Here is a 13,603-nt window from a genome sequence, read left to right on the forward strand (position 1 = left end):
GTGGAGCTCTGTGCTTGAATTGAGAGGAGGGGGAATGTTAACAAGCTCAAATGTCATAGGTTTACAAAAGCTGACATTTTAGGTGAGCCACATGCATTAACCTCCAGTTCTCTTAAACCACACGCGTTTCAATTAAGTTTGTACAAGCTCAGCTTGCACAAACACTTCCTGGCTTGTAAAAAAAACTTTAAAGGGAGGATGCTAAAGTGCTTCAGGTGTTGCTGTGGTTACTGTGAATGCTAATTTCCTGTGTGTTGTGGCAGAATATTGAAGAGTTTGTTGTAAATCCTGGAGAGACTGCTGAATTGAGCCTGTAAACTTGAAACTGTTAACTGCGTGTGTGTTATAGGTTGTCTGTATTGATAAGATTAGTTAAGAGAGGGGCATTCAGCTCTGTGTTTTTCCTTTAAGTAGATGTGTTTTGTTTGTTTTTTCATAATTTCCCTGCGATAACAGTGCCTCAAGGCCTCTGTGCTGAGCTAGGATTGTCCCTGCTGCATGTCTGTCTCTGTCCCTTAAATTTAAACCAGCAGAGACTTTTGTATTGTGTGTAAGCTCCACACACTCACAGATAAAATAAAGAGACAGAAAACACATATGGACTAAACAAGTATAATAGATAGGATATTTGAGGTTTGCCTTGTGTGTTCAAGCGCCATGCTCGTGTCTTCTCTGTGTGAGAGCAGCCGAGAGGAAATGCCTCTGTGATGCCCAGGATTTCCCTTACATTAGCGCAGGCATGGCTGGGCCAGACATCAAAGTGTGTGTGTGTGGAAAGTGCACAGAGAGCTATGAAAATGGCTTTTCATCAGGAGAGGTAATTTTCCACCACTCTTGTAAATATGCAATCATGCCAGCAGCGGTTCTATAACTGTACATGTATTGAAAACATTTACTTTACTCAGGCGCTGAACTGAAGTACATTTTGGAGTTGCTTACATTTTTCTTTAGGCTAGTTTGTCCTTGTAGTTTAGTGAACTTAAAGTGGAATTTTTTCCCCAAGTTGGTGAAATGATATAGCAAACTAGAGACAAACAGTGTTACCAAAAGAGGAAGAGAAAAGCTATGCATTATGGTTGACAGAACTGCAACAATGAGTTTAAATATGTTGTGTGTTTTTCAACTCCATTTGAAAGCTATAGTTACTGAAATAACTTTAAATTTTAAATTATAAATGTTGTTATCTATGATGCATTCTTAAGAGATTCATAACACAACAGTGTAAGATCTAGAATTTGCTAAACCCCAAGCTAACTATAACATTTGAATGTTGCTTGTTTGTCAATTTGCTAATACAAGGATAATGTACATTCATATAACCAAGATGAACCTTTCTTTCATTTCACATCAGTGCATAGTAGTCAGTTTACTAGTGTTGAAGTACTCAAGACCACTTATTTCAGGTCTCGGTCTCGTCTCGGAATCGAAAGCATTTTTACTTGGTCTTGTCTCGGTCTCGGACTTGGTGGACTCCGTATTTTATATCAAGACCAGTCGAGTCCCTGTCATTACTGTGATAAGAGAAAAAACAAAACATAAGGAGTCAAAAGAAAGGCAACAAAGACAAAACCAAACCTTGTTTGTTGCTGTCAATAGTATTCAAAGCAAACTTAAATAAAATAAACAGAAGTTTTTTTATTTTGTTAACTCTCACAATGATTTTTCATTGATATATATGGTCTCGGTCTTGCCCTGCCCCTGCCTTGGTCTTGACTTGGTCTCGATCCCTAAATGTCTTGGTCTGGGTGCACTCTGGTCTCGGACATGTCTTGGTCTCGGTTAATGTGGTCTTGACTACAACACTACAGTTTACCCAGAAAGCAACAAGACAAGGAGTCTTCAATCATGCTATATTAGCATGCTAAAATGCTAGTTATTTAACAGGGATGTTAACAGTGAAGTTAAGCATGTTAGGATGCTAACATTGATAAGTACTTTCAAAAAAGGTCAAGTTTAGGCTGTCAGAAGTCTCTTTTTTATTTCAACTCTTTGGTTAAATGCAAAAATACTTGGTACTTAAACACTTTGACTTGATAATAAAGCTATACGTCCTGTTTCTAGAGCGCAGTGTTAGCTTAGAGGCTGGGGTCAGGAAGTTTCTGAAAGAGGACTTTTTAGTGACAACAATGTGAGTTTAAAAGTTAAAACTTTGCACATATATTTAAATTATTATCTCTATACTTTCCCTGAATAACAACAGGACAGGGAGTATTGAATTATTCTAAAGGAGACTTGATAAAGAGTAAATCAACCATTTATTCTCAGAAAATAGACAAAGCCTGCTGCGGGTGAGGCTGATACATGAAGGTTTGTATGAAAACAAACCTTCAAAGGTCAAACAGGGAGCAGCTATGCAGCGTCTCATCACATCTTCCTTTCTCTCCTCTAAGCCCATGACATTTGTAGTGAACAAATCAATGAATGATGATCATCCTTTACCAGAATGAAGGCTTATCAAGACTTGAAGTCGTTTTGAAAGGAGGTTTTGTTTGTCTTTATGTCGTGTAGCATTAGAGAAATCTGTTGTTTGGTTAAGGTATCAGGTTATGTCACGCTACTCTAAGAGCAGCTCTCTGTTTTTAACCACACATCTGGCTGATATTTGGATGAATAATGGTAAAAGTGGCTTCTCTCCATGTTCTGTGACAGTTAATCATTCAGTGGGATAAAAACAAATTCCTAGAAGACATCTGTAAAAGTCGTAGTTAATCTTAACTTGGAAAAGGGAAAGGAAACAAAGGAGGAATCTGTTTGAGTTATTATAAACTGTTCTGAAGCTAACCTGAGGTTGTACTGTATTTCTGTCACAGTAAATGGACATCCAACGCTGTCCAGTGCAGTCCAGAGCCAGCTCAGTCTGCAGGCTTCAGACCCTCTGCTCTCCATGATCGACAGCAGTGATCAGACCGTCACACAGCAGACGCAGGTCTGTTATAACTTCATTTCAAACCCTTCAAACATCATTTCATTGATTTGTTCTCTTTTTTTTAGATGTATTGCTTTCTTTTTCCCAGGTTGTGGATGAAGACACAAAGTTCAGTGTCAGTGGAGTGACGAGCAACAGCACCGGGACTGATGGTAGTTTATGGGACATAGTGGATTCAGAAGATCTACATCCTGCACCTGACACCCCTCCACCGCTTTCAGAGGACTTCCACCCTCCATCTTCACCTTACTCCCTCGCCCTCTCCCCTGCGGACCACGCCCTTGCTAGGCTTAACCGTCCCACCTTCTCTGAAACAACCAATCAGAGAGAAAGTCCTCCCATGGACACCTGTGACCTTAGGTACTTCAAAAAAATCACAGTATTTCAAGCCTGTGTTCTATTTCTAGATATTTTGGTCCAGGTCTAGACCGTACTCTATGTTATATTAATTAAGAGCAGACCTAGATTGTACTGTTTTAATATTATTTACAAAGACCCAACATCAAGACAAAATAAGATTCAAACTAATCCAATTATAATCCACCATGAGCAGAGCACTTTGCAGCATTTATCAAGTTTCAGTGGCAAGACAAACTTCCTTTAACAGGCAGAAACCTCCAGCAGGACCAGACACACATGCAACTATGTTGGGATTTGGAAGTGGGATAGAGAAAGATGCAGTAGGAGAGATGGATAGAGACAGAGAACAACAACAGTAAAGTGCCAAACTGCCTGTTGAATTAATCACACTCACACGTCAGGTGTATCTTGAGGTGCCAGAGGACACTGAGACAGGTAGACTGCGGGAGCTCAGGATCAAACACTTAGCCACAGCGGCTACAATTGAGTCAGATATAGCGTCATGATCAAGTACAACATATGTCATGTGAACAATAAGGATTTTAATAGTTTTTCAATACAAATACAAAAGCGATGAAGAAATTATTTCCACTAATATTCAATCAATCAATCTTTATTTAGACGTTGAAGACTCTCTCCAAACAGAGCAGGTTTAGACTGTACTCTTTGCTCTATTATTAACAAAGACCCAACATCAAGACAGGATAAGATCCAGTCCCATCTTACAGACAGGACTCAGTCTGATCTCATCTTAATCCACCATGAGCAGAGCACTTTGCAGCATTTAGCAAGTTACAGCGGCAAGGACAAACTTCCTTTAACAGGCAGAAACCTTGAGCAGAACCAGACCCTGGTTGTAGATTCAAATGCTGTTCCCATTTAGCTTTCTCCACAGTAATATGTAACAAAACAGATGCAACATTGTAGATACTCCAGGATTACCCATTACTCCTCTCTATTTCCCTAATAAGAGAGTAGTGAGTTTTTGTGTGTTTCTGTCTTTTAACTAATCATTTGTTTCATCTACTTCCAGTCTCGTGGCTCTGGAGCTGGACAGCGAAGAGGACAGCCCCGAGCCAAAGTCTCCCCTTTCGCCGCTCTCGTCAGATGTTGAAAAAAGCGAAGACAAAAAGGAAACCTGTCATCCCTCCCCTGACCTCACTTGCACTCGCACTCAATCTGCCTCCTCAGCATGTGAAACCCCCTCAAAAGTAGGAGTACAATCTCAGGCTCTCACACTTTTTGTCAAGTACTTTCACTTCTCCTTCCATCATGAGAACTGTCGCTGGAGCCTTTTTTTGTGTGTTCTTGATTTCTTCTTGTTCTTTCTCAGGATATTGGTGACCTGGGGATTCGACTGCGTTCATATTCCTACTCTTCCCCAAAGATCAGTTTGCGTCCTGCTCGCTTCACCCGGGAAAACCACACTACAGATATAAGCCCTGGTCAGTATCACTGGGACATTTTAACTCCTCATGGAGTTAGAAATGTAGTCTAACAGAAAACTAATGCTTCCATTGACTAACTCTGCTTGGTGTGTCACTAATGGGGAAGTCTCACAAGTTCATTTATACTTTCTGTTCATTTAAGTACAGTATAGTACTTTAGGTAGCTGCAGTGCTAATATGAACTTCAGCCAATTACCTATACATTTTTTGGCTTCAAGTGCTAGCTGCTGTCTTAAAAACAAAATTGTAAACATTGAAAAGTTGTCTTACTAAAAGTGAGATGAGAAAATAAAGCCACTTTTTTTGTCTGTCTGCTCACTGTAAAGCCAAATCTAAAAGACAGTTAGCTAAGCTTAGAATAAAGACTAAAGCAGGAGGGAGACAGCCTAACTGGCCCTCTCCAAAAGTTATCAAATTCAACCTATGCAACCCCTACGAATGCTCATTAATTTACCCCTCATATTTTTCTTAGATAAGGTGTGATAAGAAAAATTTTTGGTCTTATGGGGACTTATATCCACACTTTTAATTTGGCGGGTAGCAGTCACTTCCTGGGGCTAAGGCTGGCTAGGAGGTCTGAGGAAAAACACCCCCCCAAAAAACATGACAAATCCAAAATGTTAAACAATTTTCTTCAAATACAGACAGATTTTAGATTTGTTTTTTAATGTAGATAGATGCATCGATCAAATCAGAGCAAATACAGTACTGAAGAAATAAACACACAGGAAATAACTCCCACTTGAAGAAAGAAATGCAGTAAACAATTCAAAATATTGTACACAAATCAAGTAAATGTTAAATATAAAACAAGAAGCATATCTTTAATTCTCACAGTGTGTCTATGTCGCTGCTTTAGTCAGTGATTTTAGTTTGTAGTCCATGTGTGAGCACCCCTCTGTCCACTGTGCCCCGTAGATGCCGTTCTCCACAGTGTCAGCCACAGCAGATCTCTCCTTCAGGCCCTCTCTCTGTCTAAATCTCTGTCTCTGCTCCACCCTGGTAGTAAGTACTGGACACCTGCAGCCGCCGCTCTGCGCTCAGGCCCAGCACGGCCCTGCACGCCGCTTTCAGTGTCAGTGTCTGTATCTGTGTTGGTGAGGGAGATGGGATTTAACAGAGGAATCATGACACTGTGATCAGTTTTGTGTGTTTGCATGCATGTCTGTGTGTGTGGCTTCCTGGCTTTATTGTGACCTGAATGTTACTGGGAGTGGAAGGAGAAATCACAATGCATTGATGTCAATTTGCTGCCTGTTTTTCTCTAAAGGGGTCTGTTTTTTTTTTATTTGCCTGTGTTGAAGCTTTTATATATTATTGTGTCTCGTTTAAGTACAATAAACATCACCTTTATGAATCTGCAGGCTCTTCTATACAGAGCTTGATCAAATGGTGAATGCTGCTCTGGCATTGAAATGCACCCTGGCAAACTTTTCAACATGTTGTATTATAAGAAATGGGATGGGATATTTAATTTTCACTGTGAAAAAAAACAAAGTTAACAGTTAAACATTCCTGCTTTGTCTGCCTTTATAATTTAATGTGATTTGTGCTTCTGGCTGACTTTTTCTTAATGTAGATCATCTTTTGATTTTTGAGCATTTTTCATGCTTCTTTAAATTTTCCTGCCAGATGCAAAAGATTTAGAAGTCTCTTCTTAACATCTCCTCATTGTTTGTGTTCACAGAGCAAAGAACCACCATGGTGTCAGAGCAGTCTCATGAAAAAAGGTATTTATGCTCCATATTTTAAATTAGTATTAATCCTTCAGGTGTCTTTTCTTGTCTGTAGATTTGAAGTTTTTCTCTGTCATACATTAATTTAGGCTTTTGTTCTCAGATTAAATTAGTGGTCGACCGGAATCGTTATTTCCTTGGTTGGCTGGTGGCAAATTGTATTTTGCATTTGATAAAATACAATGAGTATAAATGACAATAGCCTTTGTTTCAGGAGCAACATTAGTTGGTTAGTAGGTTTGTGTTTTCACACTGAGGACTCAGTGAAATGTGCTGCTGTCTTTTGTTCCTGTGAAGCAGAGCTGGTTCCATGTTTGGTGTTTTTAATGGAGGGAGTGATGAACAAATATCACTACAACCCTGACTTACTATCAGTCCTGCTTTTGTAATACAATATCAAAATGCACACATGCAAATTACAGGTTATGATTTGGGAGATTAACCCAGAACTGAAGGAGAAAAAGCTTCAGTTCTGCTTCAACTCTTGCTTTCAACATGCTTTCTTTTTCTGTTTCCACTCAGCCACATCAGCTGATGCAGGATCCTTTAGGTTTCTTCTGCCAATTCATGTAAAACTGCATCAATATAATGGGCACAATTCAGTAGCTCCCCCTAGTGGAAGATGTGAGGCATACATAGGGATTAAAGTCATCACAGCACAACTTCTCAGTCTGTCTCACTATATTGTGGAAAACAAAATAAAGAACCATTCAGGTTAGCATCTTTCTCATTGACCGTTGTGGCGCCTCATCAGTACTGAAAGTGGTTGTGTGTGTCCGTGTGTGTGTGCGTGCGTTATTCTTTTCAGGGACATTAGGTTCCGTAAGCGAGCTCAGTCAGCCGATGATGATGATGAGGGCGGCATGGAGCTGGCAGAGTCGCTCCAACATCTCACCCTGTCAGAGTTTCTCAAAGAGTATGTGGAGGGTCAGAGTCCTGCTCTGGCATCCAGAACCGCCCACTTATAACAAACTAACTCTAACAAAAGCACATCCGCAACAAAAAACCTAGCCTTATGTCTCCTTTAAATCTTATCTACATCTCTCTTTCCCCTACCTTTCATTGTCTTTTCCTAACCTTCTTTCTCTACATGTTCCCCCTCTTCTTTTTTCCCCTCTCTCCTCATCATGTCTCCTCCATCCTCTCTTGTTCTTGCCTAATCTTCTCATGTGTAATCTCCCTCCTTGGCGTCTCCCTTACCACTCCCTTCTCCCCCTTATTCCTTCTCCTCCTCTCCTTGCCCTGTTCCCTACCCTTTCCTTGTCTTTTTTCCCCTTTGCTTCACTTCCTTTCTCTTTTTTTCTCCTTCATTTCCTCTCTTTTACTTCCACCTTCCTGTCCTTTCCTCTCCACTCCTAGAAGCACACCAGAATGTATGCCTGTTTTAACAATACGCACATGTCTGTCCTTGTTGTTCTGCATGTATTACCCTCTAATATAACTACTGTTGTTTCTGTCACAGTGCAGAGGTGCAGAGAATGAGTGCACATGTCTGTCTAACAAATCCAGTTGCTTTCCTTTGCAGCTGTTTAACTAAATCTCCACACAGTGCAATGATTAATGAAAAATCTTCTTCTCACTGAGCTGTTTATTTGTTTTGGAGGAAGTTACAGTTTGAACTAACCATAACTGAAGTCCTGAATCACCTTTATGCTTCTGTACTGTAAAAAAAATTATGTGGAATGTCTTCCTGCACCCGTCATACATGTTTGTTTTCCTGTAGAAAAGTCGGGATGGCATGACTCAAAAAACTAACACGTCTGCAACCCAACAGTTTAATGTCAAAGTAACAAGAAGGGACAAAAGGCTCTAACACTATTGTTTCTATCCTGCAGAATTGAAGAGGAGGAGTTGGATAAGTACACCATCCCGACTAAGGTGGAGTCTGAGAAGTACAAAGTGATTCGCACGTTCAGTTTTCTCAAGAGCAGGATGTCCAGCACACGCAACAAGACCAAGGTAAACACTCCAGTCCACACCTCTGCTGTTAAAGTGAAAGCCCTGAGAGGAAAACACAAGAAACGACTGAACAAACATGGCAAACAATTAGAGAAGCAGTCAACAAAAGAAGGTTTCTGTAAAAGGTCAAAGGTTTTGACTCAGGTTTGGAATCTGTGAGTGTGGCTTTCTGCTCTCTGGGAGACCAAAACCAGGAAACATTTCTGGGAAAAGCTCAAGGCCAGAGTGACAGACCAAACATGGTGTCCAGCCTCTTTCCTTTTAATGATTAATCCCCCCATAGTTGAGTCAGCACGGACACTGGAAGCCCTGCCCGACCTGCATCTGTTGTTTATGCTGCGCTCCACTTCCTCGTCTGTGGACTTTCTTACGGTTTAGATAAAGGCGGGGATTCCTGCCTCATATATCCGCTTACAGTCAGGAGCACTGCAGATAGGCGACACTGACTCTGATCAATGGGAATTTGAATTAAGGCCTGCTCTGCTCCCACTTTGTAGCGGTTTTATTCTCAGTCTGCATGGCCTCGTTGTTCACTCCTATGTCTCTGTCCTGGTTTTCCAAGGGGAAGGGGAAGGACAGAGAGGCAAAGGACAGACAGCCGAATGGACATCGGTTCAGCACAGGAGCCTGTTTAGGCCCCACCGTGTGCTTGGTGTGTGACAAACCAGCATCAGGAAAGGACATGCTGCATTGCTCCAGTAAGTGAGACGTGTGATTTCAGGATTTCCTTTTTCAAAGAATCCCCCTCACCTAACCGTTCACATATACCTCTCCTCCAGGTTGCACTGCTATTGTTCATAAAAGCTGTAAGGACTCTCTCCCCCCGTGTTTGAAGGTGAGTTTCATCTTTCACTGCTGGAATAAAAAAAAGGTTTGAAGTGCTCATCTCCGCTCGAGCCTGTCCTTGTGTCTATTGTTTATACACTAAAACCAGCCTCTCTCATTTGTATTACTTAGAAACTTCAGGACAAGTATGCGGTTACCATGGTGAAGAACAGGACAGCATCTCTCCCACAGAGTGAGTTTTAAACACAAGGGTCGCCAACAATGTTGTTGTCTAGCTCTCTTTGCTGTTTGGTTTCTTGTTTGTAACGTTTGAAAGTGGCTAAGGGCCAAATGACCGTTAACCAGAGCCTGTGCAGGGAAAACAATGCAAGGACTCTATTAGATGAAGGGATATTTTATTTTCCTCTTTCTATTCTCAAAAAGTTTCATCTGTGAGCGACTAAGATGCCCCAAAATATCACATATCTTTGTACTTTAGATCAGGTCTGCTGAGTCAGTGAGCTCTTTTAAATCTCTTAGAGTTCTTTTAGGGGAATTTTATGTCTTTTAAATTCTGTTTTATTTCTTTACCTTGACTTGTGATTTTATGAACTGCCTGTTTCATTTTGCTGCCCATGTAAAGCACTTTGTAACTTCTATTTTTAAAAGTACTCTACAAATAGAAATCATTATTATTATTACTTCATCAATTATTCAAATTATCACCTCTTCTAATTTGTGTTGAGAAAGGATGTGGCTAAATATGCCATACGGTGTCCACAACTTTTAGACAGACAGCCCCACCAGTACATTTCACATAGGTGTACAAAATTTGGTAGTAACATGCATCACTTCACAACCTACAAAAAAGCCTCTTGGAGCCATACCTTTAATCCAACAGGAGGTCAACCGTTGTGAGTTTATTATGCAATTTTGGCATTCTATTGCCTTTTGAATGAGTCATACGTGAACTCCTTCCAACTTCTTCATCCAGCCAACATCATATTTGATCTTCTTCTAGATTTAGTGGTAAAAAGTTGTTAAAAATGTGAGTTTTGGCTGAGCAAATTTGGATGTTTCGCTATAAAACTAGAAGTTGTTTTAACTTTTATATACCGTGTTCAGTCTACCCTAGATTTGACAGGTTTGACAGTAGTTCAATCCTGCACACATCTACATACCAATATTCACTTGTGGTCATTGTGCTGACTAAGGCTCGATGCATATTAGTTTTTTTTGCACTGATATTGATATCAATTATGAGAAGTACATGAGACAGATGACCTATATTTGGGAAAAAAATTTAATATTAGGGCGCTGGTGGCCTAGCGGTCTAAGCGCCCCACATACAGAGGCTACAGTCCTTGTTGCAGGGGTCGCCGGCTCGATTCCCGGCTGGTCGACCATCTCCTGCATGTCTTCCCGCACTCTCTACTCCCTACATTGCCTGTCTCTCTTCAGCTGTCCTATACAATAAAAGGCAAAAAGGCCAACATTATATCTTAAATTTAGTTTTTTTTATATATTTCTGTCATGATTCAGAATGTGGACTTGTCATTAAAAAGCTAATTCACTAATATTTACTATAGATGAAGACATATAATACCAATAATACCAATCAAGTTGAGTTTTCATCTCTGAGAACTGTACATCTTTTCCAGTACATGTATGTATTAACGAGTCATACAAGTGCTCTGATTTTTACTTGAGTAAAAGTACCAGTAGTTGTTGGCGGGACTTCAGGTGAGACAGGGTGATGAGTGAAAACAGACCTAGTAGTGCACTTTTAAATCAATACATTTAATTGGCAATAATTAAAATGTATTGCTGATATAGATAATCGTCCAAATGCCGAATATAACACCCCCATTATCAGCAAGGGTGACAATTGGTTGCTGACTATTAGAAGGAGGGAGTCAGGACCCACCTGACCCTTAACCATATTTTTTATGCATAATCACATTTGAAAAATTCTCTGCAAAAAAATACTGAATTGCAATTTCAAAAAGTATGACAGCTTAAAAACAACAACAGCACGCCTCCTTTTCCAAGGAAGCAGAAATGATTCAGCAATGTGCAAAGTCCACATCCTTTATGTGTTGACTGTCCACTTTTTATTGAGGTGAAGCCGAGGGTGAGATATGACTGGTCATAATTTCTTGCCTCTGTTTGAGTAGTTGTGATGCTTTGTGTTGATTTATGTTCAGCCTCATGTTTACCTGGAACTCCTGTCACTGAATTAGCCATGCTTTGCTAGCAGAGTCATCGCTTCCATTTAGCCTTGCTGTGCCGACCCTGCCATAACTCTAGTTTGGGAACCTGTGGTCTAGGTGACTAAATAGTTTGCTTTAAGTGGAATAACATGATGTGGTTTAAACTTTATAACAAGTAATATAAAGTTTATTGAGTGTTAGAGAAAGCAGAAAGTGACACTGCACTTTTTAAAGCACTTTCCTCAACAGTGAAAAAATCAAAGCTCACTCAGGTTTGGTGTCGTGTGAAAGCACACCATGATTTGCAAAAAACATGTGAGGACCTAATCAGTGTGCTTGTAGCTTTATGACCATTTCTGTCCCCACAGATTTCACAGTGAGAGACAGTCCTCCCCAGCCTGTGATCCCTGTCTCAGCCTCTGTACCTGTCATGACCCCAAAGGAGAGGAAGGACACTTCAACCCAGCCAAGCACTTTCTCTGGGAGTTTCCCCAACAGCGACAGGTCATAAAGTCCTCAAACTTTATTCACTGCACATTAAAATATGTGAATGCTGGTCAGTGTTTGGGTTTAATAACACTTTCCTTCTCTGTGCACAGCCGGCTAAGTGAGAGCCCAGACACAGAGTCCGACATCTCGAGGGTGATCAGTCGATCAGAGGAGCTTCTGCCCACTCCAGCGTCCTCCACGTCCACTGACTCATCCATAGGAGAAGGTATCAGATGAATTAATATCAGTTTTAACAGTTTGAAAAGTACTTATAGTGAAGGATGTTGGTCTCTGTTTTTTAAATTGAATTTCCATCCTGAAGAAAAGGTCACTGAGTTTACGAGGCTCAGAAAATTGTTCAGTAATGGAAAGCGAAGAAAAGAAAAGAGGGACGAATGCCAAAGAGCTGCTGAGCATGCATCACAGTCCTTCTAGGTCCGGTCAGATATACAACAGGAAATAACAAAGGTAGAAGAACAGAGCGGCTGCACTGAAAGAAGATTACTATTTTAAATAGACTTTAGAACTCAATAAAACAGACTGTCACTTGTAGCAGAGTGGAGTCTCAATCCTGCTGAGCAGTGTTATGAACACTTTGATCCCTCTGATCATCAAATGCAAGTAAGGCTTACTAATGTGTACAATGATTGGAAGAGCATCTGTGGTGTTTTAAGCTTTATAGTGATGACATTTTCTCAGTCAAACTAAATTGGCAAACAATTTGGAGAAATTATGTTTCCTACTTCCTACTTCGTTCATGCATTTGTAGAGGGTTACAAAATGAAAGTGTTTAATTTAGCGTATTGTGGTCAGTAATAAAGGAGATAATTTACAGTAATGGCAGAAATACAGCCCAAAAGAGCATCTTTGGAAAGCCATACAAGGTGCAGCTCACAGTGTCTGCAGAGAAGTCGTCAGAAACCTCACTAAATCTGTTTACCAGTGACCTCTGACCCTCACTGAAAGAAAAGGAGGCTATATCGGACATTTGGGAAACACTTTAAATGTGAAATGTTTCAAAGACTTTAGCAGTTTTATTTTGTATACAAATCTAAAGAAAACTGTTGTTTTTGTTGAAGTTTGAATACATTTGTAGTAAATATTATTATTTTCAATCAATAAAACATTAAAAATGGTGCCTAGTTTTTAATTTTCACAAGTTCTATGCTCTTATCACCAACTTGTGTAATAATTTGGCACACTCATTTTTGCAGATTCTGCATTTATTTAAAAATACAGCCGAAAAGGATAATTTTAACCACACAGTTGAAGAAATATATTCCCTATCTGACTTCCTAACAAATTTAAAAACGACTGTTTACATAGTTTTTAAAATATTCACAGAAATGCAACTTGTATAATAATTTGGAACACGGTGTAGAAATACAGTGCACAGCTTAATTCTGCTTAATTGTTTGTAAGTCTTCTTGTGTAGTGTCCTGGACTTGTGCAAACTGTCTTGTGACATCCTATAATTGTAAATGTTGTTGTTTTTTGTATGCACCTGCCTTAGGACTACAAATGACAGTTGGCTAAATCTGACATATTTACATTTTATATTGAGGCGTATCGTTGAAATTTTGATTAGAATAGAATAGAATAGAATAGAATAGAATGTACTTTATTAATCCCTGAAGGGAAATTCAGGATTACTGTGTGTTGTCCTAATCAAATAAATCAAATAAAAAATTAAAAAATCCCCAAAAT

At 39.8% G+C, this 13,603-nt stretch overlaps 1 protein-coding gene across 1 annotated transcript in view; it reads left to right on the forward strand.

Annotated features, from left to right (window-relative positions):
- arhgef28a (Rho guanine nucleotide exchange factor (GEF) 28a) overlaps window positions 1-13,603 on the forward strand; it is a 58,191-nt gene that overhangs the window by 19,763 nt on the left and 24,825 nt on the right. The window contains exons 9-20 of the mRNA XM_034708888.1: window positions 2,811-2,926; window positions 3,015-3,286; window positions 4,320-4,497; window positions 4,620-4,731; window positions 6,422-6,464; window positions 7,279-7,386; window positions 8,306-8,429; window positions 8,992-9,127; window positions 9,209-9,264; window positions 9,387-9,447; window positions 11,776-11,911; window positions 12,007-12,122. Of these exons, the coding sequence (XP_034564779.1) occupies window positions 2,811-2,926; window positions 3,015-3,286; window positions 4,320-4,497; window positions 4,620-4,731; window positions 6,422-6,464; window positions 7,279-7,386; window positions 8,306-8,429; window positions 8,992-9,127; window positions 9,209-9,264; window positions 9,387-9,447; window positions 11,776-11,911; window positions 12,007-12,122 (1,458 nt within the window). The remainder of the gene's footprint in view (window positions 1-2,810; window positions 2,927-3,014; window positions 3,287-4,319; window positions 4,498-4,619; window positions 4,732-6,421; window positions 6,465-7,278; window positions 7,387-8,305; window positions 8,430-8,991; window positions 9,128-9,208; window positions 9,265-9,386; window positions 9,448-11,775; window positions 11,912-12,006; window positions 12,123-13,603) is intronic.

Source organism: Notolabrus celidotus, chromosome 19 (genome assembly GCF_009762535.1).
Source record: "Notolabrus celidotus isolate fNotCel1 chromosome 19, fNotCel1.pri, whole genome shotgun sequence".
Lineage (NCBI taxonomy): Eukaryota > Metazoa > Chordata > Actinopteri > Labriformes > Labridae > Notolabrus > Notolabrus celidotus.